Here is a 24838-nt window from a genome sequence, read left to right as displayed (position 1 = left end):
ATAACCATGGAACAACTGTCAGGTGAGGGTTATTAACGTATGCAGAACAGGGGCACCTGGGTGGCTCAGTCGGTTAAGCCTCTGACTTCAGGGCATGATCTCATGGTTTGTGAGTTCGAGCCCCGCATCGGGCTCTGTGCTGACAGCTCGGAGCCTGGAGCCTGCTTCAGATTCTGTGTCTCCCTCTCTCTCTGCCCCTCCCCTGCTCATGCTCCGTCTCTCTCTCTCTGTCTCAAAAATAAATAAAACATAAAAAAAAAAATTTTAATAAATAAAAAAAATAGACATTTAAAAAACTTTTTAAATGCACACAGAATAAATATATATCCTTTTTTCCATACTAAGTAACATCTCAGACACACCGTTCTTCACTATCCTTTTATAACTAAGATTTCTGGAAATTCTGAGAGAGCACCTTTATTATTATTTTTTTTAATGTTTATTTTTGAGAGACAGAACGCGAGTGGGGGAGGAGCAGAGAGAGAGGGAGACACAGAATCGGAAGCAGGCTCCAGGCTCTGAGCTGTCAGCACAGATCCTGACCTGGGACTCGAACTCACCGAACCACGAGAGTGGTTAAGTCAGACCCTTAACCAACTGAGCCGCCCAGGCGCCCCCAGCAAGTGCCTTTAGTCTTTTTACAGCCACATAGTAAGTACTCCCCAGGGGGACATCCAGGACTCTTTCAACCAAGCCCCCACTGGACAGATGTTTGTAGTGTTTCCGCCCTTTTCCCATTACAGTGTCGTAATGAGTGCCCTTGCTCACTGTCACCCAGCTCGTATTGACCCACGAGTGTAGGACACGCTCCTGGAGGTGAAATCGCGAGTCAAAGACTATGCGCCCCCTGCTGTCGCCATGGATACTGACACCCGGTCCTGCACAGACGGTGGATTTCACAAGCACCCGGGACTCGAGAGAGTGGACCCCGAATTTGGGCGTGGAAGTTGCACAAATCACAGACGATTGAGAAAACCACGATCATCCGTGTTGGGCCAGGAAGGGGAGAGGGTCCGACGGAGAGGCGAAAACAGCCCCAAGCCCTGCCCGGGCACTGCTCCCAGGAGAGGAAGGTGTGTGTGGGGCGGGGGGGGTTCCAAGCCGATACTACCCCACCTAGAGGGGACTCAAGGTCCTGGAAACGTCCAGGTGGCAGACGGCTTGGACCGACGATCGATCCTGTGCTCCCGAAATCTGAGTGGAAAACGAGGTGACCCAGCAATTGCGCTTCCAGGCAGAGACCCAGAAAAAATTGAAACGAGGTCACCAAACACCTGTACATCGGTGTTCAAAGCGGCACTATTCGCAATGGCCGAAGGTGGAGACGCCCCAGATGGGCGTCAACAGATGATAACATAGGGTGTATCCACCCACACGGAGTGGAATATTACTCAGAGATAAACGGGGTGGAGCACTGGCTACAACACGAATGAACCCCAAAAGAATGAAAGAAGTCAGCCACAGAGGGCTACAGACGGTAGGATTCCGTCTCTAGGCAAAGTCCAGAGTAGGCGAATCCACACAGACAGGAAAGAGGTGAGGGGTTGCCAGGACCTGGAGGGAAGGGGGTGATGGGGAGTGGCTGCTCAATGGGTCCAAGGTTTCCTTTTGTTGTGATTTAAAAATAAAAAACAAAACACACACACACACACATACACACACAACCAGACAAAAACAAAACAGAACAAAACAAGTTCTGGAAATAGGGGTGACGACTGCACAGCGCTGTGAACGAGCTAAATGCCACTAAACTGCGCACTTTCAAATAGTTAACACGATCCATTTGGCGTGTTAGCTTTACCACAATAAAAAAAAAAAAAAAAAACCTTTAAATTTTTATAGAAAAAGAATTTTTAAGTAAAAAAAAAAAAAAGTGACAGAAAGCAGGTTAGTATTTGCCTGGGTCCTAATGATGAAGTTTTGGGGGTGATGTGGGGGTTCGTGGGGTCCGAAGCCAATGGCCAAGAAAGAATTCTTGAAGACGTCTTTGGTGCAAAAAGGTGATTTTATTAAAGCAGGGGGATAGGACCCATGGACAGGAAAAGCTGCTGCATGGGGACATGACAGGTTATTCATTATTTACCCTCAGATTGGGAGGAGGTCAGGGATAGACTCTCTAAGGAACTTTGGAAACAAGGTTTCCAGGACGTTGAGGGGCTAGCTGTTGCTAGGGAAACACCATTTATTACCTTTCAATAAAACCTCAGTCATGAGACCCTTCAGATGTATATGGGGGGGGGGCATAAACTTGGAGTAGGATTGCCAGCATGTATCTTGGGGCAGTTGAGATAAAAGAAATACATTTACAGGATCCTGGGGGGTCAGGATAATGTTAAGCCAAGATTCCCTTTGCCCCCAGCAAAGTGTCATCATCCAGGCAGCTGAGCTCCTGGAGGGAGGTCACTCTGTCGGTTTCAAGGACGTGCCAATGGGCTGGAGGCAGTAAGGGAATTTAAGTTTTCATTTGCCTTAGTTTCCCACAATCACCGTGGCAAGCATTTAAACCCCTTTCCTTTGTTCGTGGAGGGGAGGAGGAGGGGGGCGGGGGGGGGGTGATAGGGAATATCACCCATATCCTGCCTGGGTGGGGGGGCAGCCTGTATTTTGCCCTCAGCTTGCCCCACCTCCCTCATCACGAGCATGTAAGAGATCAATAGAAAACGGGCTTCGTTGAGATTAAACAGGCAAATTATTTCATAATTCGGCCAAACCACGTATTTCTGTTGTTTTCCAGCGATAGCTTAATATAGTTAATTACACTGTCATAATGAAACGTCTGGAGAAACATTGGGCAGCTAAGAGGCATGTGAAAAGATGTTCAGCTTTACCAGGATTTCAGGAAATGCAACAATTACCATAATGAAATTTGCAAAACTCCAAATGTCTGAAAACAGCAGCTGTGGACGAGGAGGTGGAGACTCGTGAGATCTCATACGTGGGATGTGGGAACATCAGCTGATGCCACAGCTGTGGACAGTGTCTGGTAGATTTAGGGGACGCCGACCCCAGGGAGCTGTGCACACAATGACACTCGCAGTCAGATAGTCTGGGTTCAAATCCTTCTTAACCTAATCATCATAAACTTTCGATTCCCTGTTTGTAAATGAGGATACTGAATCAAGCTACTTTATACAAACGTTAGCATTACATCAGTTAATATATGGAACTGATTGATGCACGTAGTCTTAAAGCAATGCCCGGTTTGATCTGTGAAGGTTATGCGGGGAATTTTAATTCTTTCAACATTTATTTTCGCTTGTCTCTTTGCCACGCCTCGGAAGCAAAGTGGATGATGTCACGTTTTGTAAACTGTGTGTCGAGTCACAGACGTTTATGTTATTTCATTTGAACGGTTCAATATCCTGGAGTTCTATCTTAAACATATATATGCATATTTCTACACCTCAGCTCTTAGGGGCAGGATTTTTAGGAACCAATTAAATCCACGAAGTGAAGGATGGGTGAATTAAGAAGGATGGGTTAAAGAAAAAAAAAATAGTATTCTAACTGTAAAGAAAACGATTATTTAACGATGCCTGTTAAAGCACCCGACAAGATTCTTGCCTGGCGGAGGGCAGGCAGGGGCGATCAGACAGCACCTAGGGGGGAGGGGTAGGGGGAAACGAGGAACCTGATCAGACGTGGAGGGCGGAACAGCTATCAAGGGTGACAGGTTCTGGTGAAATTGACTTAGGAGGATACTTGCCAAAATTGGACAAAAGAGAGAAGAACACGGAGGTCCAAGAGTCAGGCCTCGTAGGAAGGGCTCAGGGGAGCCTAGGGAGACTCCAGTCACTGGGAGAACCTCCATCAGTATATAAAAATGGGATGGTGAGGGTGCTTCAGGGGCCAAGAGTGGAGAAGGCCCTCCCTCCCCACCCCTGCTCCCCAGACTGAGATTAAACACAAGGAACTGGACTGTCTGTTTCTACTCCAAGCACCGCGTGTGGAGGAGCTCAGCTCTGCTTCTCTGCGGTTAGTTCTGTTTTCCACCGCGTATTGGCATCGGCCTCCGGCTGGCGCCAAGAGGGCTGCTGCATTCCAGCCATCACAGCCAGACCCAGATCTGGAAAAACAGATGACCCTGTCCTGGGTGAACTTCCCCAGCAGCCTCCTCTCGGATCTCATTGGCCGGCATCGCCCACCGCTCAACCAATCCCCAGCGAAAGAAGGAGACTGCCTGGGGGGACTTGGACCCACCAGGATCTGCCTTCTGAAACTGGGCAAAAACCCAGAGGAAGGCTGCAGAATGATAGAATGGCTGACAGTAGAAGTCTGGACCTCTGGTATTTTTTTAACCGGTGAACCTCTCTGGGTAGTTAGAAGATGGTTTAATTTTATACTCTTCTTTTTGCATTCATAGTGTCTAAATTTTCTATATTAAACCTTTTCTTTTCATAATGCAAAAGGAATCAGTCATTATTTCAGAGAGAGAGAGAGAGAGAGGCAGAGAGAAGCTTCAGCACCTGGAAATTCCAGAATAATAGTCTTTGCTTTACGAACCGCCTAACACTACTTACGGAGCCTTCACTCCAAGAGGTCAGCAGTGAAAATGTACCAGAATCCCTCTGACCCCCTAACTTCCACTCCTGCCATGCAACCAAATTCCTACCAGGATGAGGCTGGTTCGGGCAATCTTGTGGGGCCCAAGCTTGGAGCTGTCTCCCCGGGGCGGCCCCACTTGGAAATGACGGCCGGGTTTGCAACCACCTCTCTCTCAAGCAGAGAGAGGAAGTTTCAAAATTGCAGCCAGAAGGACTGAGGGTAAATCCCCGTGGACACTAAACATCGCACAAAGCCTTCAAGGCATCAGGGAGCTTTCGGGAGGTGGGGGGTTGGAAACGCCTGGGGGGGGGTGGTGATGCACTTCCCTTGAGCAGGGTCACAGAGGGGCAGGGAGAATTCTGGAAGGAGCGCAAGTCCAAAGACAAGGTCAACACCACCACCACCGCCAGACGTCTGTTGTGTGCTTTGGGGGCCTCTCGCGTGAGTGTCTCCTTACCCCTCGCGGCAGCCCCGTGAGGTGTGGATGCTTGTCCCCACTGTCCAGAGGAGGACGCCAAGGCTCAGAGAGGTGAAGTCACCTGCAGCCAAGATCCCATAGCAGAGTGATAGCGGAGCCCGGCTGAGTCAAGCTCACCAGCTCGCCACAGGGACTCTGCGATTGTTTAGCCGGGCTGGGCCACCCCACCCTAAGGTGGTTCAAAGTCAAGATTTTTCTGTCACTCCAAGCTGCGGACTCCGGTGGACGCCCTCACCTGCGGCAGTCTGGCGACACATACACACATGCAAACTGCTACCGACAAGCACCCCAACTTACTGTTCTTCCCGCAGACCCGGAAACCTCGTGGGGCCCTGCCCCCTTCAGATCCTTAGACCAGCCCCGTGCAGGAGAAACTCCTGTGATGGAGGCATCTGGGTGGCTCGGTCGGTGAAGGGTCGGACTCCTGATTTCAGCTCAGCTTCGTGAGATCGAGCCCCGCCCCAAGTCGGGCTGGGCACGGCATGGAAGGGCCTACTTGGGATTCTCTCTCTCTCTCCCTCTCCCTCCCTGCCCCCCCCCCACCCAGTGCACTCTCTTTCAAAATAAGTAAACAAACAAAATTCAGGGACACCTGGGTGGGTGGCTCAGTCAGTTAAGCGTCTGACTTTATCTCAGGTCATGACGGCACAGTTCAGGGGTTCAAGCCCCGCATCCGGCTCTCTACTGACAGCTCAGAGCCTGGAGCCTGCTTCCGGTTCTGTGTCTCCCTCTCTCTCTCTCTGTCCCTCCCCCATTCATGCTCTGTCTCTCTCTGTCTCAAAAATAAATAAGCGTTAAAAAAAAATTAAGAAAAAAAAGAAAGTGGCCAGTTTGAGAAATTAATTTTTTTTTTGAGAGAGAGACAGAGAGGGAGTGGGGTAGGGGCAGAGAGAGAGAGGGAGAGAGAGAGAGAATCTCAAGCAGGCTCCACACTGTCAGCGCGGAGCCCGAGGTGGGGCTCGAACCCCCGAACCGTGAGATCATGACCTGGGCTGAAACCAAGAGTCAGATGCTTCACTGACTGAGCCACCCAGGCGCCCCTGAGAGACTAATTTTTGAGGCATTAATTTTAATTAATTTAAGGGCATATTTCAATTGCCATATGCGGCTACTGGCCACAGTATCAGCACAGCCCTGGACCCTCCATCACCTAGACCCTCCAACAGAGCTCAGCATTCCAATCGATCCCTCCCTCCTCCTTCTCCAGCCTCACCCCCTCCTACTCAGACCCTCCCCAGCCAGAATCTTCAGCCTCCACGCCCTTTCAAGAACAATGCTTGGTATAAACCTCACCCCACCCCACCGCACCTGTCTCATTGCTACTCCTATTCTGTTCCATTGTCTCCTCCTCCAGGAAGCCCTCCCTGCCCCTCAGGCTGAGTGAGGCATCGTTTTGGGCTCTCCCAGCCCCCTGGGCTCCTCTGTCCCAGCGCTGATCCCTCCGGATCATCATTGTCTGGGGATGGGTCTGTTCCCCTCCCCAACATAGACACAGAACTGTGAGCCCGACTGTGGACGGAGGACAAAGCAAGAGCTGTCTCCGTCGTCACTGTGTCCTCAGCACCACCCAGCATGGGGCTGGGCATAAGGAGCGTGTGTTGGAATGAATGAATGGATGGATGAACGAATGATGCTTTTGAAAAACTATGCTAAAAGCTTTCTTTAGAGTAAGCCAGCCACAGGTGAAGTCGCATCTCCACCTACTGGTAGACTTGCCTCCTCCCTTGAGCCTCAGTTTCCTCCTCTGTGAAATGGGCACAGTTATGCACGGGGGATGTTGGATGAGGGCGTTATGTTGGGGCTACATGCGGGGAGCTGCCTGGCCCGGGGAGATTGCTCAGTCACACTGGGTGGGGAGAAGAGAGAGGTTGGAGAGGATTAAGGGAGGAGTCCTGGGAAGCCCCAGGAAGCTCCCCAGTCACCCTGGAAAACTGGTTCAACCAGTGTCGGCAGCCATCCCAGGGAGCACGGGTGAAGGCTCCGGAGCCTGTGGAAAGGGGGTGCTGGGGCTTGGTCAGCCTCGGCCATGTCAGGGAGGCATGCCCAGAACCCCCACTGAGCTGGCCCACTTCTGCCAGCCGCGTGCCCACTGAGTGCCCGCAGTGGCCCCCGCCACCAAGATGGCAAGTCCTGAGGGGGCCCGACGCCACTTCTCAAAGGGCCTCCTGCTCTCAGGTAAGGAGGAAACACACCCCAGGGCTGAGGGGGGAAGGCAGGACTCAGCCCAGGGGCTGAGGTTTCCTCTTAGAAGAAGGGAAGGATGGTCAGGGAAGACGACATTATTAAGAGTAAGATCGGGGAGGGCTGGGGAGGATGGTGAGCTGTAGAATCACACCCCATCCCTAATTTTAACTATGGAACTTTCTAGAATGTCAGGACCACGAACACAGGAATTTTGTCTGTCTGTTTGGGGGCTGGCGAGAGGGGGTTGTGTGTGTGTGTGTGTGTGTGTGTGTGTGTTCGTCCTATTTGCAGTATCATACGTGATCATCAAACTGCGGCTAGAATGTTCACGCCCATTATTGCAAATTCAAACCCCAGAAAAAAACTGTTGCTGGTAATTTACTGAGGTCAGGATCGGACTGCCTGGTACAAGGCTGTACCCACAACCGGGCAGGTTCAGCAACACGGGAGCCTTTCCCCGGACCATCATGGGGACAGGAATTAATTTGTATTTGTTTCTGTGCTGTATCCCCTGTGCCTAGAAATCTAGAGAATTTTAGACATATCATATATAATTGGTACTATAACATAACTAATATGTATGTCCGTAAATATTGGTTAGATGAATGAATGAATGAATGAATGAATTCAGAGAGTCCATGAGTTTAGAAGCAGACCACATAGCACCTTAGGGCAGAAAAATCTGCTGCGCCAATGGGATAAGAAACCTGTGGCTTTCATATCTGGATTCCCACTCCTGACCCCGGGGCAGACATCACTAATCAACCCCAGCCCTGCTTCCCCTGAACACCATTCAGAATCCTTGTCCCCAGATGAGGACACAGAGGGAGGAAAATGCTATGATCCCTGCCCAACACCTCTGATGTCAGGCCACCCCTGTAACCTCCCCCCCCCCCCCCGCAGCCTCAATCCTGGCCCTCTGGGTCCCCCAAGGCTCCCGGGCTGCCCTCCGCATCCAGAAGATTCCAGAGCATCCTCAAAAGAACCAGGACCTGCTCCTGTCTGTCCGGGGCATCCCAGACACCTTTCAGGACTTCAACTGGTACCTGGGGGAGGAGGCCTACGGCGGCACGATGCTCTTCACCTACATCCCCGAGCTTCAGCGGCCCCAGAGGGACGGCAGTGCCATGGGGCAGCGTGACATCGTTGGCTTCCCCAATGGCTCCATGCTGCTGCATCGGGCCCAGCCCACCGACAGCGGCACCTACCAGGTAGCTGTCACCATCAATCCTGCCTGGACCATGAGGGCCAAGACCAAGGTCCAGGTGGAGGGTGAGTGTTGCCCCGCCGAGCAAGGAAGTGGGGAGGCTCACGCACCCTGACATCTCCCACGCCCAGGATCTGTGCCCATACCGCCTCGTTTGGCTCTCTCCTTCACCCGTTCAACGCCTACTGATTGAGCACCTACTGTGTGCCGGGCCCTGAAGCTGTCACTTAATCCTCACTGATAAAATATCTATTGACCGCCTGCCTTGTGCCAGACCCTGAGCCGGGCCCTGGGAAAGCACTGTCTCTTTTACTGCTGCCACACCTTCCCTAATAGGATATTTATTGAGCTCCTACGGTGTACGTGGTCCTAAGGGAGCAATCCACTCGGGGCAAAGTGCTAGAGAGGGGGCCGTGGACAATGGCGATGGCCAGCAATTCCTGGGCACTCGTCACTGGGGCACACTTACGCGAGAGCATAGCCTCTCGCCCTGGGCCCTGTTAACATTTCAGACCGGCTGAGTCTTTGTAGGACAGGGCTGTTCTGTGCGCTGTAGGATATTCAGAGACTTCCCCGGCCTCTACCCACTAGATGCCAGGAGGATTCCTCCAGCTGTGACAACCAGAATTGCCTGCCGACAATGCCAAACGTCACCCCTGATTGAGAACCACTGCTCGATATTAACTCATTTGTATCTTTAAAAAAAAAAAAGATACAGCCCCCTGGCTGGCTCAGCTGGAAGAGCATGTTAACCCTTGGTCTCGGGGTTGTGAGTGTGAACCCCACGTTGGGTGTAGAGATTCCTTGAAAATAAATAAGTCAACTTTAAATTTTAATTTACTTTAAAACCCCCGTGCAATGTCCTATACCAGTAACATCTCAATAGCGCAGGGGGGGGGGGGGGCTGAACTTCTCAGCCCCCCCAGGCAGACTTGGTCATTAACCATCTGTGTCCCCAGAGGACTCTGACCACGCCATTACTTCTGTGATTTTCATAACGGCCTCTGACTTATCACGTTGCAAACGTGTCTCACTAGGATGGAATTTTCTTCAGAGAGAGCGAGAGCGTAGTGGTCCTTTTATCGTCCAAATTCTACCACAGTGCGGGGCGGGGAGGACACCATGGATTCTCAGTTAATGTCTGTTGAATAAATAAATGAATGAAAACTTTCTAGGCCAAAAACTCCACGAGGCAGGCACGATTTTTGTTTCCACTTTACAGATGAGGAAACCGAGGGGCAGAGCATGATAGAGTTGGGACTTGATCCCACAAAGTCATAACGCCAGAGTCTGGGAGCTTAGCCATTTCCTCCCAGAGAAGAGAAAGAAAGAAAACCTCCTCACCTCCATTCATATGTGGGGGGCGATAATGAGCACGGAAATGATAAATGAAGGCCATATTTCAGAGACATTAACAATAATAGCGCTAACTTTATTTGGTGCTTATCACATGCTTGCTTTATGTATAACTCATTGAATCCTCACTGCAGGCCTGTGAGTGGGAAATATCATCAGACTCATTTTACAGACGAAGAAATTGAGGGGAAATTGATTTACCCAGTAAAAAAAAAAAAAAAAAAAAAAAAAAAAAAAGATTAAACAGGATGATGTAATCTGGGACGGGAGGTCATCAGGTAAACGTGCTGAAGAAGTGACATTTGAGCAGAAGGAAGGAAAGGAGCCCTGCAGATTTCTGAGGGACAGAAGAGGCAACAGCAAGTGCAAAGGCCCTGAGGCAAGTCTAGCCTGGTGTGTTCAAAGCATATAGACAGAAGGATGCCGTCGCCATAAGGCAGTGTGCGAGTTGGGTGTTAGGAGTCGAGGCCTGAGAGGCACACAGGGGCTGGGCTTGTTGGCCACGGGGAGAATGAGAGAAGCCACTAGAAGGTATTAAACAGAGGAGTGATCTGATACCCAGTTTACCCCACCCATGGTTAAATCTCCATTGTATTCAGAAGGAAGCTGAGGCTCAGGCGGTTTAAGGCATGTCCCCAATATTAGCTTCAGGGCTGGGATTCGAATGCACGGCTGCCTCTGGAGATGCTGAACTGCTCATTCACTGGTTCCTTCAGCAAAGATTCCCCCACGAGCCTCTGCCCCAAGGCCGCCTCTGCATCTGGACTGCCCTGGTCAGGGCTAGGACACAGTGGAGACTGAGGCAGCCCTGACCCTGCCCTCCCGGGGCTCACAGCCCAGCGGGGGAGACAGATATTAACTAATAATCACACACACAAAAAACAGGTCATCAGGAACAGTGCAGGGACTGCGAAGGAAAAGTCACACACAGGGATGATGAAATTATAAGTAGCAATAGCATGGAGGTTACCCCGGAAAGGTGCTCCTTCGACAACGCTTGATCATTACTGATAATTCTAAGTCGAGAGGAAAGGAGCTTTGGGAGATGTTCGGGCAGAGGGTTTGGTCTGTGCAAAGGGCCAGTGGCAAGAAGCTGTGGGATTCACGCACTGAGCAGGCAGGAGGCCAGCACGCCTGAGGCAGGAGAGCAGGAGGGACACCCGAGGCCAGCGCTGGGGGGTGTTTTCGAGCCCAGGCGCAGGTTGTAAGGACAGAAGCTCTGTGGCAATGACTCACAGTGTAGGGAGCCTTGTAGAACCCCGGAGGAAGCCCCTGGAATGTCGGCCCTGGGAGGCCTGGGTTCACAGCTGTCTCCTGGGAGCCTAGAACGGGGCCAGACACACTGCTGAATAAATGAATGGGTGGGGAGCCCCGCAGAGCTGATGGGAAATAGAAGTTGTCGGAAAGGCAAGTGCTCCCTTCTCCTCCAGGGGGCGCCACCTCTGACCGCCTCTCGTCTTCATGGCTGGGGATTCCTGCCAGACCTCAAACCGGGTGTCAGCCCAGGCTTCGTTGCATATTTTGAATCTCTTCTTCCAAAAGGCAGGGATGGAAAGGAAGAGAGCTGGGGCGCCTGGGTGGCTCAGTTGGTTAAGCGTCCCATCTCGGTTCAGGTCATCGTCTTACGGTTCGTGGGTTCGAGCCCCGCACCGTGCTCTGGACGGACAGCTCAGAGCCTGGAGCCTGCTTCGGATTCTGGGTCTCCCTCTCTGTCTGTCCCTCCCCCGCTCGCCCTCTGTCTCTCAAAAATAAATAAGCATTAAAAAAGAGAAAGAGAGCTGAAGAGACGGAGAGACGGAGACAGAATCTGGCTGATCCAGCCTGGCCTGAGGTTTCCTTCCCCTTGAGTGAAGGGTCTACCCCTTGTCCAAGGGGCTGGGATCAAGGAGAACAAACAAGATGGGAAGTCAGAGGCCTGGGGATCAGGACTGCACAGATGATCAAGGACTCAACACCTGCTCTCCTCCTAAGAATCAGAATATGAATCTATTGTTTTGTTCACCATGAATCCCCTAGGGCAGAGCAGTGCTTAGCACACAGTAGGTACTTCGTAAGTATCTGTAGCTCCGCCTCTCGTCTATGAGCACTTACCGGATGCCGGGTACCTCTAAGCCAAGTCCTTTGCTGACCTCGCTTCATTCCGTTCCCACAAGAACTGGCATGATCCTCATTTTACAGAGAGGCGAACGGCCCCCCCCCCCCCCCCCCCACCACGCGGCTGGGAAAGGCAGGAAACCGACGCCCCAGCTGGGTCCGAGTTCATGTCCCTGGCCCTCTGCCACCTGGTTCTTTCTCAGCCTCAGTGGAAGCCACTCCCTTGTGGGAAATGCCAGAGGGCTGAGCCCAGGGAACAGGAAGCAGAGCCCTTAGGCCAGAGGAAAAGCAAAGGAAAAGAGGAGGTAATGAGGCACGGGCTGGGGCGTGTCCTCAGGGCAGGACGGGTCTCCTCGGCAGCCAGGGCTTTTATACGACGACAGCGGTGGCCCTAAATCCAACCCCTGGGTGGGGGACGTGGTGGGGAGCTCTTCCTGGGTCCCGGGCAATCCCCACGCTTTATCTCTTAATCATGAAGGAATTTGTGTGCCTTTAGTGGCTGGAAAGGGGCTTAACACAGGCTGCTGCGGGCTTGCACAACCCCCAGGAGGCCGAGAACCAGAAACAAGGTGCAATCTACCTAGGGAGCTCTCCAGCCAGAGCAAGCATTGCCCGCAGTGTCAGCCCGGGGCCCAGAACCCCTGTCTGGGGGGCGGGGGGGGGGGGGGGGGGGGGGGACTGGCAGGCTGCATTCATTCACTCACGCTTGCATTCATTCATGCATTCAACAAGCATCTATTGGGCCCCTCCTGTGCTCCAGGCACTGAGCGTACAAAAGGAACGGACAGAGAGCTCCGTGCTGCGGGGGAGCGTTTATATGTGGGTGGGCGTGTCCCTGAGCCGGGAGCCTGGGTCACGTGACCGTGCCCACGAGAGAAAAAAGGCTAAGGAAGTGAGTCTCGGGCAGAACTCCCCAAGTGGAGGACTCACAGGCTCAGGGCAGCCTGTGACAGCACAAGAAAGGCCCAGGGCACGGAGGTCCTATAGCTGTCCCCGGTGTACGGATGAGGAAACAGAGGCTCGGCGAGATGAAGTCAGTCGCTCGAGATCCAGCAGCCGTGAAGCAGCCTAACCCAGGCTCAAAAGCCAGAGGAGGATCACGGTCGTTTACAGCTGGTGTCCGTTCCCCCGTAAATCTAGTCGTGGGGGCTTGGGACCTTCAAGCAACCTTGCACGGGTTCCTCCAAGCCTTCCGGGCCCTCTGACGCCCGAGGCAGTAAACTACAGAGCCCAGCTCCCCTTCACTGAACACGCGCAGGGTGTTTCACACGCATTTACCCTTTGTGTCCTCCCAGCCACGGCACGACGATCCCCATTATACAGATGGAGAAACGGAGGCACAGAGAGTTTAAGTAACTTCCCCCAGGTCACCCAGCTAAGGAGCAGTAGACGCAAGACTTGAACCCAGGCTGGCGGGCTCCGGAGCCCACACTTTTATGACTTGATTCTGCCTCATCATTAACTACCACCATCGAGGGCTAAGTGGATGGTGTCACGGGTTTCATACTCACCGGCAGTACTCCCCTTTCGTCAAACGGCCGAACCTTTCAGAGCCTCTGGTCCCCAAATGTCTGTAAAGCGGGGGCAATTACACCTCCCACCATGGGTCGCGGACTGGTCGGCAAATCCATGCGAAGCTGCTGCTTTCGAGGCTGTGGAAATCAGCAAAGAATGAGACCAATGAGAAAAGCAAAGGCTATTTATTCGGAGTTCGCTCTAGCGAGGGAGTCAGCCACTCTCGCTTGCATTTGGGCAGAGGCTCAAAGACAGGCAGAGGCGGGTGGGAAAGCTTCGTGGTGGAAAAAAGAGAAGGCTTCAGCTGTGCCCTGATTGGAGGCCGTTGGCCCGGGGAACCTAGAAGGCGATTGGTTAGGCTACGTATTTGGCTTTCTCTGATTGGTCCGAAGTTAGAAGCAGGGACGAACCTTAGGGAAGCTGTTGGTTGTTAATCAAGTCCCGGCCATTTAAGGCCCATTGTTGCAGAAGTGGCTGTTTGTGGTCCTGGATGGTCACTGGAGATAGCAATCCTGTTTCCTTTAAGTCTGACCCAAAGCAGGCTGGCTTCCTGGGCTGTTTATAAGAGGGTCGGTTTTCTAGGCAGTGCACTGCAGACTGTGGGTCAAAATTCTATTTTTATATATGGTCTGGCTGTTGTCCACTTGTGTAATGGCCTCTCAAAGCACTTTTTTCAGATGTATTTGTATCTAATCAAAGATACATATGGAGGGGCGCCTGGATGGCTCAGTCGGTTGAGCATCTGACTCTTGATTTCGGCTCAGGTTATGATCCCAGAGTCATGGAATCAAGTCCCGTGTCAGGCTCTTCGCTGGGCACGGAGCCTGCTTAAGATTCTCTCTCTCTCTCCCTCTCTCTGTCTCAAAAAGATACACACGGAGAAATATAATCCATGGAGGAAGGCTCTGATGATTCTTTGTTAAAGAACAGAGTATAGATGGTCCCAGTGACCAGGAAAGAGAAAAACCAAAAAGCAAACTTTGGAAAGAAGTTCCTGGGACAGTTCCTGGAATTGTTGCTTCCTGGAAGAAGAAACAGAATGTGGGGCTCTGTTCCAGTGGTATAAGAACCATCACCATTGTATTGTGTTCACGATTTCGGGGATTAGGAATTCAGACAAGGCGCGGCAGGGAGGGCCTGTCCGCTTCATGATGTCTGGGGCCTCGGATGAGAAGACTCAAAGGCTGAGAGGTTGGCTCAAACGCTGGAGGCTGGAATCATCCAGAAGCGTCTTCACTCACATGTGTGGAGGCTCGTCCGGGCTGTCAGCTGGGAACTTAGCTGGGACCATCCACCAGATCACTGTCGTGTGGTGTCCCCAGTGTCACTGCTCGGGCTCCCTCACAACATGGGGGCTGGGTTCTTAGGGAGAACAAACAGAGAGCAGGTGTTCCAAGAGACCAAGGCAGAGGCTCCATGGCTTCTTCTGACCTAGCCTGGGGAGTCACACAGCATCATTTACATTGTATTCTTTTGATTACAAGCAAGCCACTAAGATTAGCGAAGATTCGAGGGAGGGGCATTAGACCCTTCTACTACCTAAAAGAATGGCACGTTCATACTACAGCAGAGATCCTGTCGCAATCAACTTGGAAAAATACAGGGATTCACAGCCTCCCTCTTTGCAAGCTCGCCGTCTATAGTACAAGGCAGAAAATGTAGCAAGTTATAAAAAGAGGACACTCAGTCACGTGAATCAGGCAGGGTTCTTGCTACAGCAACAGAAACGGCTTCGAGCTGATTTAAGCAGCAAAGAAATAGATGAAAGGATCCTGAACAGCTCAAAGATCTTCCAGGAGGGCAGGGAACGGCGCTTGGGAGGTGTTGCGTGTTGAATGATGTCGCCTCAAAAAGACGCTAAGTCCGAACCCTCGGGACATCAGAATATAACCTTATTTAGAAATAGCATCTTTATAGAGGTAAGTGAGTTAAAATGAGGCCACCAGGCTCCTCCCTAATCGGATACGTCTGGTGTCCTTATGAAATGGGGAAATTCATGGGGTGCCTAGGTGGCTCAGTCCGTTAAGCATTTGACTTTGGCTCTGGTCATGATCTCATGATCCGTGGGTTCGAGCCCCGCATCGGGCTCTGGGCTGACAGCTCAGAGCCTGGAGCTAGCTTGGGATTCTATCTCCTCCTCTCTCTGCCCCTCCCCTGCTCATGCTCTGTCTCTGTCTCTCAAAAGTGAATAAACGATTTTTTTTATTTTTTTTAAGACAAAGCAAAGCCACAATGAGGCGTGGCTTTTAAAAAATGGAGAAATTCGGACACAGAATTTTGCATGTGAAATTGCCCAGCGTTCCAACGTGCTCTAAGGCATGTTTCAATGAGCTGCCGGTGCATGGAGGCTTTAAAGGAGGCTGGAAAATGTCTTTGTTTGGGGGAGACCTCCGCCTAGCTAAAGCTCAGGGTTCTCTTTCCCAGGGAGGACACATGATCGATGCCTTCAGGGTAGCAAAATGACTCCAGGGTCCCCAAGCCTCAAGACCCACAGCTTCCAGAGGAAGGGATCCCTTCCCCACCCCTATTCTGAACCACACCCCGTCGCCTCATTCTGATTGGACCAACGGGAACCAATCACGAAGGCCGAAGGAACGCAGAGCGCTGATTGGCTTACGGCTGAACTGTTCCTGCCGCTTGCGCGCGCGACAAGGGACGGGATATCCCCAGGGAACGCACTGCGGAGGTGGAGGTGAAACAGGCAAGGAATCGATTTCGGTGAGGCCGACGCCGGAGAGACAGCGGACTGGCATCTCAGACACGGTCTCCAAAGTGCCGAAAACACTTCTAGGTTTTTTTTTTTTTTTTTCCAACGTTTATTTATTTTTGGGACAGAGAGAGACAGAGCATGAACGGGGGAGGGGCAGAGAGAGAGGGAGACACAGAATCGGAAACAGGCTCCAGGCTCTGAGCCATCAGCCCAGAGCCCGACGCGGGGCTCGAACTCACGGACCGCGAGATCGTGACCTGGCTGAAGTCGGACGCTTAGCCGACTGCGCCACCCAGGCGCCCCATCACTTCTAGGTTTATATAAGGAAAATGTGGGCGAAGGGCAGTGGGTACACGCAGGTGGGCAGCCAAGGTCAGGTCCATCGTTGCCTCGGGGTCAGTCACAGGGGCCTTGCTGGCTCGGGGCAGTTCCTACTGCTTGAGGGGGTAGTTCCGGTTCCCATCACAGGATACCTCGCATGCGGGGTCTGTTGCCCGAGTTAAGAGTCGAGCTCCGTTGCCCGAGTTAAGAGTCAAGCTGGAAAGAGGCACTTCGTCTATTAGCAAGTGCAGCCTGAGGTCAGAAGGGAGGTCGTGGGAGCTCCCTTTCATGCCAGCCTGAATCAGCTCGTCGCATGATGAAGCGAGTAAACTATGAAGGAAATGCCTATCAAGAGTCTCCTTGGCCTGGGATTGTCAGAAAAGACTTCCGGAGGGAGCTGGGAATGGTAAATTAAGCAGGAGTTCTGTATAGCGCACGGAGAAGAGTGTGCCAAGCGGAGGGCACAGGCTGGGCAAAGGCTGGGCAGCCCAGAGTGTGAGGAAAGGAGCCGGGGGTGACGGGACTGCGTGGGTGGACAGGGCAGCAGAGGCCAGAGCAAGCAGAGCCAGGAGCAGGGGCCCTGGATGCGGCAAGAAGACGGGGCAACAGGGTGCGGGTGGGGAGGACAGGAACTGGGAGGCTCCTTGAGTCAGCCAATGGTGGGGGGAGGGGAGGGCTGGGCCCCACCTCCCTAGTCACTCAGCCGAGCCACTGAATTTCCACATGCTGTTGTGGGGATTCAAAAAGGTAGAAGGTGGGGGCACCTGGCTGGCTCAATCCATAGAGCATGCGACTTCTTGATGTCAGGGTTGTGAGTTCAAGCCCCATGTTGGGTGTGGAGCCTACTTGAAAAAAAAAAAAAAAAATTTTTAAAAAAAGGGAGAAAATGCAAAAGTTGCTGACGCAGTGCCTGGAAGACGGACTGTCTTCTCTCCTCTGCCCAAATGCAACCCCTCTGGGCCTTGGTGTGCACATCTGTAAAATGGGCCTGACTTAGCCACCTCCCTGGGCTGTGGGGGCAACGACCATATGTGCCCAGACAGGAACTATCCTCCTCCTCCCAGTGAGAAGATTACATTTGAAAATTGGGCTTTGGACACTTGGAACAGATCAACTTTCAGGGAAATGGATGAAATCAGCAAATATTGATGGATTTAGTCACGCAAATATATACAACGGCACCCTAGTCTGTTTGGAAATAACAGTCTTCATTCGCGCAGAGCCTGAAACGGTTAATTCCCACCCTTCAGGGGCTCCTGGGCCACAGGCGCCTTTTTGGAAGCCACACAGAGTGGTCGTTAGGAGCTCAGGTGGCCCAGGGGTAATCCCAGCACTGCACTTACTGTGAGCCATCAGGCAGGTTAGTACGCCTCTCTGTGCCTCGGTTTCCTCCTCTTGAAAATGGCCCAGAATCTACTTTGTTGGAAAATTGAAAGCAGTGTGTGTGTGTGTGTGTGAACTCATTCAGTCTTCACAACAACCCCACAAGGTAGATATTCTTCTTATCCCCAATTTCATAGATTGGGAGAGGCACGGAAGGTTGAGTAATCTGCCCAGGGACTTGAACCCCAGCATTCTGACCTCAGAGTCTGCGAGCTTAGACGCCAAGAAGGGCTGGGACATTGCAGGTGCTCAGCTTGATATTAAAGGCTGGAGGTCCTCGTGGGGGAGGGGGGGGGTCAGAAGTCAGGCAGGCTTCGTCCCAAACCTGGCAGCTAGTGTTTGAGAACCCTGTGAGTCGAGACCCTATGTCCCCGACAAAACATAGCCCAGAACCTCATCCTGGGGGTGTCTTCAACTGAGGCAAGAAAAAGCAGGTCGGTGGGGGGAGGTGGGGGGAGTGTGTCCGGAAGTAGGTTTCTGATGTGCTGAGGGTGGCAGTAAATCTCAGGGAAGCAGAGATTTCGAGGAGGGGTTGCATCTGGGGAGGCTGAGTTTCATGTGCCGCAGAATCAATCAGAGAGTCAGATGCTCAGCTCTGGAAAGCAGGAGAAAGCTCTGGGCTGGGAAAATGAAATGGTATCGATGCTCTACGGACAGTCACTGATGCAGGGGTGAGGGGAGGGGGGGGGGACGCCCTCCCAGGACATCTCACAGGCCTCTTGCTCTCTCCCATACCCCTCAGAAAAGCATAAGGAGCCGCCCATTACACACCTGCCCGTGAGCGCTGGGATCATGGTTGCCATCATCCTTGGATCCCTTGCCGCTGGGGCCCTCTTCATCGGGATCATTGCCCATCTCCTGTTAACAAGAAGCTGGAGGGGCCAGAGCCACAGGTACAGGGGCCCCAGGCCTCTCTCTCCTTCCCTCTGTCTTCTTCCCCACCCCTTGGGTCCCCCTGGTTGATCCTTCCATGAGTCACGTCATCTGGCGCATACACAATCTCATCAAATCTCGGAACTCTTGAGGTGGAAAGGATCTTTCTAGCCTGTGCGAGATAGGCGTCTGCACTCCCAGGGACAGAAACCCTACCTCTGAATGGGCTTACAAAAAATTAGAAAGTTTTTTTTTTTCCCCCCATGAGCTTCAGGTATGGCTGGATCCAGGGGCCCGATTTTGTCAAGAGACTTCTCCATACACCTCTCAACTCCGCTTTTCTCCGTGGTGGCTTCGTTCACAGGCAGGCCCTGCCCTTGCGCAGTGTGACGAGACAGCTCCCAGTGGCTCCAGGCTTATATCCCACCAACTGGGCCACCACAGCAAGCAGACCACACCTTGTCCCTAACACTTCCAACCAAAGCCTCAGGGCTGCTTCTCACTGGCTTAACTTAAGTCACATGTCCTTGTGCAGACCAGCCGCTGTGGCCAGGTGCTAAAATACCCTGATTGGCCAAACTTGAGCCAGAGACAGACCCAGCTCCACGTGACCAAATGGGTTCAGAGGGGGGAGGGGTCCCCCCCCCCCCAGAAAAAAACACACTTTATTGGCAAAGAAGCCGAGTGGATGGTGGGCAGGCAAAGGCATCAGGTGGTGCCTCCCTCTGCCCCCGGGGAGGGTGGGGAGGACGGAGAAGGGCTTGCTTTCCCAGGGGACTGTCTGTTTGTGAAAAGTCCCTTCCTCATGAAATCAGTCTCTTGAGAACTTTCTCTCCTGACCTTGGTTCTGAGCTGCTTGCTGACGAGGAATTTCTCCGCCCTGCCTAATATCCAGAACATGAAGGCAGCCACTTTACCTCCTCGTCCTACTCTCCCTTAGGTGCTGTGGTCTCTGGTTCTTGATCCTTCTACTTGTGTTTCTCCCGACATGCTCCAATTTAGGGGCGGCGAACAGCTTTCGCCTCCCAGCTCAGTTGTGCTCAGTGAATCAGTCAACACACACCTGTTGAGGGCCTACTGGGTGCCCTAGAGAGCTTGGCGGGAAAGGAGTTGGAGGCCGCGCTGAGTTCCGTGGGAACGGATGCTGTGATCGATTGGTCATGTCTGCCACGGCTGGAAGGAGGGTTTTAAAGGCCCCTAAGCCATCCCTGCCAGGCCTCCTTCTTAGCTCACAGCTGGCACATAAAGGGGTGATGTGGGTCCCTAATGCTCCTGGGGGCTTCCCGGGTGTGATCTGAAACCAGCCCCCAAACACAGAGGGGAGGGGGAGACTGAAGAAAGAGGCCACTCCCGGTCAGTAGGGACAGTTTCACGAAGCAAAGAAAACTTAGATACGAGGTTTGTCTGGGGCAGCAGCTAAGGAGGAGGTGCTAACTGGGCTCAGTCACGTCCACCGTGCAGGTGTCCTCAGCACCACATGCCATCTGAAGGCCATGTCCTGGGAGCAGAAAAGGCAGGTAGAACCCACATTCCCAGGACAGGGAAGGGGGCGAGGAGCCCCCGAGGGCCTGTGTCCAGCTCAGCGGTCAATCGGTGGTCACATCTTTTTTTTTTTTTAATAACATTTATTTATTTTTGAGAGACAGAGAGAGAGATAGAGCACAAGCAGGGGAGAGGCAGAGAGAGGGGGAGGCACAGAATCTGAAGCAGGCTCCAGGCTCTGAGCTGCCAGCACAGAGCCCGACGCGGGGCTCGAACTCACGGACCGCAAGATCATGACCTGAGCCGAAGTCGGCCGCTTAACCGACTGAGCCACCCAGGCGCCCCGTCGAGCTACAAATTTAAACCATTGGCTTTCATTTTCCTCACTTTCTACTTAAGTCAAGTTTCATTGCAACATGGCAGCTTCTGTCTCCTGCTTCCACTCCCACCCCCTTACCCCCACCCCAGTCTGTTCCCCATTCAGCAGCCCGAAAGATCCGGTGAAAATCAGTCAGTTTGGGTCCCTCAGAGTCAAGGCCGAAGTCCTCACCATGGACACAAGACCTAGCTTGACCCACTAACCCCCTCTAACCTCCCTTCTTCCCCCCTCCCCCTTATACTCTCTGTCCCAGCCACACCCCTGTCTTTGCTGTTCCTTTGCTATTCCTGCTCCTGCCTCAGGGCCTTTGCACAAGCTGTTGGAACTCTCTTCCCATGATTTCTGCATAGCTGATTCCCTTGCCTGCATCAGGCCTTTTCTCAAATGTCACCCTCTCAGTGAGGCTCCCCACACCATCCTATTTGAAACTGCATGCACACCCCCTCTACCCTCTGCCCCTTTCCACCTTCATTTTCCTTCATAGCACTTTTCACTCCCTGACCTACTGTCAGTCACTTATATGACTGCTCTCTCTCTCCCCACTAGAATGCCTGCTCCAGGAGGCCAGGGGTCCTTGTCGGTCTTGTTCCCAGCTGTGTCCCCAGTGGCTTCAACGGGGCCCAGCCCACGGTCTGTGTTCTGTAAATATTTGTTCAGTGAGTTGATGAATGTGCTGCAATGATGTCGAGTGTATTTTTTTAAATTTTTTTGAAGCTTATTTATTTATTTTGAGGGAGTAAGAGAGAAGGAGGGAGAGAGAATGAGCGGGAGGGGGGCAGAGAGAGAGAGAAAATCCCAAGCAGGCTCCATGCGGTCAGAGTGGAGCCCGACGGCAGGGCTCGATCCCACGAACGGTGAGATCATGACCTGAGCCAAAATCAAGAGCCGGACGCTTAACTGACCGAGCCCCCCGGGCGCCCTCAAGTGTGTTTTTTAAATAAGGGTATCCAGGGGCGCCCGGATTTAGATGGTATGAATAGTGGCATCGGTCGTTGGCACACAGTAGTGGCTGGGGAAACTGAGGAAGGGCTCTGTGGCTGGAGGTTATGGGAGAAGGGGCAGGGGGGATGGGGCACGTCTTGTCCCGGCTCACTCTGAAGCAGGGACCAGACCATCTCTCTCTCTGACGGGCTGATGGGCTTTCCGGCCTCTCTCAGTCTCTCTCCGCCCACCTGAGCGCCCTAACACAGGCCCCCTCCGTGTGTCCCCAGGACGACAACCACAGAGAAGCCAGAGGCGCACCCCAACCACAGTGCCGGTAAGCCGGAAGTCCCTCCTCTTCCAAAACTCTCACCCTGTCACTCCTCTCTGCTCAAAGGCCCTCCATGGCTCCCCAGTGTCTGTAGGACGGGCTCAGCCTCCTTAACATGGCTCTCAAGACCCCCATATGCTGGTCCCCACCATCTTTCCTGGCTTCGTGTCCCACATATAACATTCCCAGCCTCAAAAAGAAAACAATAAAAAACAGACTATATGTATATATATAATCCAGACAGGCCAAACGTATCATCGCCCTTCAAACACGAGGCTGTTTCCACCGGGCCTCTGCACCTACTCGCTCTTGCTTTTGCGTAGCTCTCTCTTCAGTCTCAGACGTCCCCTCCTCCAGGAAGCCCACCTTGACCCACCTCCAGGAGCCCTGGGCTCCGCCACTCACCCTACCCATTCTGGGGACAGACCTGGCTCCCCCACCAGACTGTGAGCCCCAGGAGGGCAGGGCCAGCACTGCCTCGGTCACCGCTGTGTCCCCAGCGCGGGGCTGGGCACAAGAGGGCTTTGCACAAATGTTGGCCGAACGAATGAATGCCGACAGCAGCCAGCACGGGCCTGTGGGCCACCTGTCAGCCGGTTGCTCCCTTGTCCTCTGCTTCAGGTGACGAGAACAGCTACGAAGTGATGCCATCTCCGACCCTCCTGGTGTCCCCCCTCGGTGACCCGGGGTCTGCGAACACCGCCATGGTGAGCCCCACCCCCTCCCCCCAAAGCCCACCTGGCGCCTCCCCTGGGAGCCCGCTGTGGGGCCCGGCGCCTTGTCCCACACCAGTGGGAACGCGACTCTCTCTGGGATGCTCCCGGCTCTCGAGCCACCAGGAAAAGAGACCGGAAGGGACCCAACCTAAAGAGCCTTTGTCTCTGGGGCACGGAGGCTGGTGGGGGACTTTATTTTCTCTGCCGCTTGGCTGTAGTTTCTGCACGGAGCAGATACTCCCCTTATTACCGGTGGGAAGGGCTGATAATAAGAAAAAGTGAACTGAACGAGAGCAGCAATTTCAGAAGCTGAGACGGAGAAGCTCAGAAGGGCAGGTGTGGACGGGAGGCCGAGCCCTAAAGGGGTCACGGGCAGAACACTGGGCGTGCCACCGCCGGTGCCGGTGAGGACTTGGAATCCAGGTCTGTCCTCACAGCAAAGGTCAAAGGTTGGAGGCACCCGGCTCACCCGTGCTCTTCCCTTGCAGCCCCTGCCCCTGCCCGAGAACCACCACTATCAGGTGCGGAGCTGGGAAGCGGGAGGGGAGGGGAGGGGAGGGCGGCGGGGCGGGAGGGGCCCCCTCACCCACCGGCCACCTGCTCTCAGGGTCCGTAGTTGTACACGGTACAGCCTCTCCCCTCCTGGGGAGGCACCTTCCTCCCTCTTAGAAGGATTCCAAGGCTGTGAGTTTGCACAGGAGGAAATGAAGCCCAGAGAGGCAAGGGCGGTGCCCAGGGTCACACAGCAGGTCAGGGCCTGCGTCAGACCCCACCGCGGGGAGCCCGTTCTGGGCCTGCGTCCCAGGCCCTCTCTGTCCCCTCCCGTCCGCCCCTGGATCTCTGTGTCCCCGTGTGTCTGTGTGCATTTCTCTGCGCGTATCTCTCAGCCTCTGCCTGGCTCCCCCCTGACCCCCCCACCCACAACCCCCTTCTCTCCCTCCCCCACCAGGACCTGCTGAACCCCGACCCTGCTCCTTACTGCCAGCTCGTGCCAAGGCCCTGAAGGGGTCCCAGGGCCCTGGAAGGGCGACGGCCTCAGCCCTCCCCTGGGACCTGGCTCCCGCAGAAAAGCCGTACCAGAGACCCCCCAGGACCAGGCCACCAGGGCCGTGGGGCCAACGAGGTGGACCCCCACGAAGACTTGGGCAGGTGTCCCCGGCAGGGGGCAAGAGATCATGATGGGCCCAGTTCCTCTTGGACCCTCTGAGTATACAACCCACACTCAGTTCTGGTCCTTCCAGCAACCTGGCCTGGGCCACGTGCCTGTGAAAGACAGGCTTTCCTTGTCCCAACCCAAAGTACCCCCCCACACACTGGATACTGGGGGGGGGGGGGGGGGAGGGAGATACTTGGGGCTTGGGCCTGCCTCTAGCCAGACCTCACCGGCGCCTACTTGGCCGGGCTTCTGACCGTCAGCTCGCGGCGCCCCACCCCTGCTCCCTGGTTGTCCTTGGAGCCCCTCGCCCCTTGGGACAAGGCAGCCCCCCACCACACAGGCCCCCTAGGATAAGGCACATGGCAGGGAGGGCTGGCCTCACGGGCTGTGACCCCAGACGACAGACCTGGTCAGTTACCGGGTAAGACCCCTTCCCTGCCCAGGCAGGGGCAGACCCCACCCCTCTCCAGACTCCGTCTTTCAGAACCTGTGGCCAATTTCTGCCCATTGCCCCCACCCCCGGCCTGAATCGTACCAAGGCCCTCTCTGCCCCCACCCAACCCCAGGCCCCAGATGTGGGCCCAGTCTGTAGCCCCTTAATTTATTCACTCACTCAGCAATAAATAAGCCGCGTGTTATGCACAGTTCTGGATCGTGCAGCTTTGGGAGGGAACAAAACAGACAGTCCCTGCTGTTCTCCTGGAGGGGCGCTGTGGCAGGGGAGAGAGGCAACGAGCGAAGTAACTAACACACGTGGTGTGTTGGATGGTGATGAGGCCACTGGGGAGATAAAGAGAGAAGGGGGGCTGGGAGTATTGAGGGATTGGGATTTTACTTTTTGAGAGAGAGGGAGCGCGCGCGCGCATGTGCGTGCAAGTGAGGGAGGGGCAGAGGGAGCGGGAGGGACAGAATCCCAAGCAGGCTCCACACTCAGTGTGGCGCCCGACGCAGGGTTCAATCCCAGGACCGTGAGATCATGACCTGAGCTGAAATCAGGATTTGGATGCTCAACCGACTGAGCCACCCAGGCGCCCCGAGGGATTGTGATTTGAAACACAGGAAGGGCAGAGAAGGCTGCTGAGAAGGTGACGATGAGCCAAGACCTAAAGGGGGAGGGAGGGGAAGCCATGTAGGGATCTGGAGGGAGAGCATTCCAGGCAAAGAAGCAGCAAGTGCAAAGGCCCTGA

General features: G+C 53.8%; 1 protein-coding gene, 1 long non-coding RNA gene and 1 other non-coding gene across 4 annotated transcripts; 1 reads left to right on the top strand and 2 right to left on the bottom strand.

Moving 5' to 3' along the window:
• Positions 1 to 6953: 6953 nt before the first annotated feature.
• Positions 6954 to 24295, top strand: CEACAM19 (CEA cell adhesion molecule 19). Of its 2 annotated transcripts, XM_045442018.1 has the most exons (8): positions 6955 to 7198; positions 8111 to 8479; positions 18536 to 18686; positions 21074 to 21157; positions 21739 to 21785; positions 22401 to 22486; positions 22984 to 23016; positions 23445 to 24295. In XM_045442018.1, exons 1-8 carry the CDS (start codon positions 7144 to 7146, stop codon positions 23496 to 23498), a joined length of 879 nt encoding a protein of 292 aa, XP_045297974.1. In that variant the 5' UTR covers positions 6955 to 7143; the 3' UTR covers positions 23499 to 24295. The 2 variants fall into 2 exon arrangements, with proteins under 2 accessions (XP_045297975.1, XP_045297974.1); XM_045442019.1 differs by lacking the exon at positions 21074 to 21157 and having other exon boundaries at positions 6954 to 7198.
• Positions 7487 to 7673, bottom strand: LOC123579486. Its single transcript, XR_006702791.1, has one exon. It is a non-coding gene; the product is annotated as a small Cajal body-specific RNA 16 (non-coding RNA).
• LOC123578807 lies at positions 9826 to 13591 on the bottom strand. The gene is made up of 2 exons (XR_006702517.1): positions 13376 to 13591; positions 9826 to 11092 (listed from the first exon to the last, which is right to left on the bottom strand). It is a non-coding gene; the product is annotated as an uncharacterized LOC123578807 (long non-coding RNA).
• Positions 24296 to 24838: the final 543 nt, after the last annotated feature.

The sequence above is a fragment of the Leopardus geoffroyi genome, chromosome E2 (genome assembly GCF_018350155.1).
Source record: "Leopardus geoffroyi isolate Oge1 chromosome E2, O.geoffroyi_Oge1_pat1.0, whole genome shotgun sequence".
Lineage (NCBI taxonomy): Eukaryota > Metazoa > Chordata > Mammalia > Carnivora > Felidae > Leopardus > Leopardus geoffroyi.
This window is presented reverse-complemented; position numbering and strand designations above follow the sequence as displayed.

Coding starts and splice junctions, on each gene's coding strand:
- CEACAM19 (XM_045442018.1), top strand. CDS start 7,144: ATGGCAAGTCCTGAGGGGGCCCGACGCCACTTCTCAAAGGGCCTCCTG. Junction 21,786..22,400: donor GCACCCCAACCACAGTGCCG/GTAAGCCGGAAG, acceptor CCTCTGCTTCAG/GTGACGAGAACAGCTACGAA. Junction 22,487..22,983: donor GGTCTGCGAACACCGCCATG/GTGAGCCCCACC, acceptor CTTCCCTTGCAG/CCCCTGCCCCTGCCCGAGAA.